Source organism: Rhincodon typus, chromosome 1 (assembly GCF_021869965.1).
Source record: "Rhincodon typus isolate 14 chromosome 1, sRhiTyp1.1, whole genome shotgun sequence".
NCBI lineage: Eukaryota > Metazoa > Chordata > Chondrichthyes > Orectolobiformes > Rhincodontidae > Rhincodon > Rhincodon typus.
The window spans coordinates 176,573,872-176,576,253 of NC_063332.1; the positions used below are offsets into that span (position 1 = coordinate 176,573,872).

General features: G+C 41.9%; 1 protein-coding gene across 2 annotated transcripts in view; it reads left to right on the forward strand.

Annotated features, from left to right (window-relative positions):
• Positions 1 to 938: 938 nt before the first annotated feature.
• The window catches only part of LOC109923762 (B-cell scaffold protein with ankyrin repeats-like), a 20,311-nt gene continuing 18,867 nt past the window's right edge, over positions 939 to 2,382 (forward strand). For both annotated transcript variants that reach the window (XM_048596327.1, XM_048596333.1), the window contains exon 1: positions 939 to 1,150. In XM_048596327.1, coding sequence (XP_048452284.1) covers positions 958 to 1,150 — 193 coding nt within the window. In that variant the 5' untranslated portion in view covers positions 939 to 957. The remainder of the gene's footprint in view (positions 1,151 to 2,382) is intronic.

A 2,382-nucleotide genomic window follows, 5' to 3' on the forward strand; every position in this document is an offset into this window, starting at 1 on the left:
TTCCCCTCCCCCATTTCTGAAGAAGGGTCTAGGCCCGAAACGTCAGCCTTCCTGCTCCTCTGATGCTGCTTGGCCTGCTGTGTTCATCCAGCTCTACACTTTGTTATCTCTAATAAACCAGATACCCAGGTTAATGGTCTCAGGACATAAGTTTGAATCCCACCACGGCAGGTAGTGAAACTTGAATTAAGTCTGATTCCTGGGATGACAGGACTGATGTCTGAGGAGAAGTTGAATCAATTATGATTATATTCTTTGGAGTTCAGCAGAATGAGAGGGCATCTCACAGAAGCATATAAAATTCTAACAGGACTAGACAGATTAGGTAGAGGAAAGCTGTTCTCGATGGTGAGTGATGTCTGGAACCAGGGTCAGAGTCTAAGGATACAGTGCAAACCATTCACCCAGAGAATGGTGAATCTGTGGAATTTGCTACCACAAAAAGTAGATGAGACCAAAACGTGTTATGATTTCAAGAAGGAGTTGAATGTAGGGCTTGGGTAAAGGGATCAAAGGGGAAAAGCAGAAACAGGCTGTAGAGTTGGATTATCAGACAAGATCAAATTAAATAGCGCAGCAGGCTGAATGACGTACTTTTGTTCCTATTTTCTACATTTTGATGTTTCTTTTTTTTTTCCAAATCACCTTAAATCCGAGTCTGCTGAAGTTATTAATTTTTCTGCCACCGGAAACAGTACTTTCCGCCATATGCTCTTAAATTACTTCATAATTTTGAACAAATTTGGCTAATTTCAGTAAACTTGATTTCTCTGAAATGAGGTGAATTTAAAAGAAGTTGGCTTCTTAGCAATGTCTGTTCATTGGACTCTCACTCACTATCAGTGCAATTCACCATGGAGTGGGGATTGGTTCATTTATATGCTCATATCTTTAAGATCTAAAATAAGAAATAAACTAATCGCAATTGTTTTAACAGCAGCTAAAGAGTGCACAAAAATGGTAGAGGATGAGAAAGCAATGAGTGAGGAGGATCCGTATTCTTTAACAATGGATGATGAAGACCCCTATGATCTAATTTTACCAGAAGACAAAAAGGAAAGTACTGCCTTCATTGTAAAGAGGCCACCTGCACCTATTCCACGACCAACGACCCTGCAGTGTGTGGACAACACACCCTTTATAGCTCAAGGTATGTCATTTGCTGCAGCAATAGTTACTGCAAATGTTGTACTGAAATACTCCTGAATTTTACCAGCGTCAGAATGGGATGTTATAGACCAGTGAAATATGGGTTTGTCTCTGTTATGAGTTTTTGTACTCTTCCTGGTCAGGTGAATTGGAACATAATGCTTCCTCCACAAGAAATGATCACAGAGAAACTAGCTGCATATCAGGGTGGGGAAAGGCCTTTGTGATTCAGAGATTTTAGTGGTGACTGGCTTATGCAGAGACTGCAGAATGTTAACCAGCTGGAATGGGAACTCTCTGAACACTAGGTAGGCTCCAGCTTGGGATAGTCTGTCCAGTTCTAGGGTCACATTTTAAGAAGGATGTCAAAGCTTTGGGTAGGGTGCAGAGGAGATTTGCCAGAATGTTACCAGTAACAAGGGACTTCATTTATGTAGAGGGACAGCAGAAACTGGGATAAGAGCAGAGAAGGTTAAGCAAAGATTTAATCAAGGTGTTCAAAACTGATAATGTTAATTTGGAGAAATTGTTTCGTCTGACAGGTGTCTGGCTACTGCAAAATACAGGTTTAAATGGCAAAACAAACAAAAAGATGATGAGGAGGCCTTTTTTCTTTTTACACAGCTGCCTGAAAGGGCAATCGAAGCAGATTCAATAGGAACTTTCTAAAGGAAGTTGGATAATGTTGAACAGGAAACATTTGCAGAGCTATATGGAAAGAGCAGTAGGAGTAGGACTAATTGGATAGCTCTTTCAAAGAACCAGCACAGGCATGATGGGCTGAATAGCCTCCTGTATTATGTGATTCTATGATTAATGTCAGAAGGACAGCAGATACATGAGAAAATCACTCCCTGCAAATTCCCCTCCAAGCTACTGACCATCCTCAGTTAAAAATATATCACTATTCCTTCATTGTCACTGGAATTCCCTCCCTAAGGGCATTGTGGGTCAACCCACAGCAAATGGACTGCCGCTGTTCACAAAGGCAGCTCACCCCCACCTTCTCAAGGGGCAATGAGGGACGGGCAATAAGTGCTGGGCCCAGCCAGCGATGCCCACATTCTATGAATGAATAAAAAGCAAATTGAAAAGGAGAACTGTAGAATGAGATGGCTGTGGGATTAAAGTTGACAGACCCAAACGGAATCAGAGATAGTAGGAACTGCAGATGCTGGAGAATCCGAGACAACAAGGTGCAGGGCTGGATGAACACAGCAGGCCAAGCAGCAT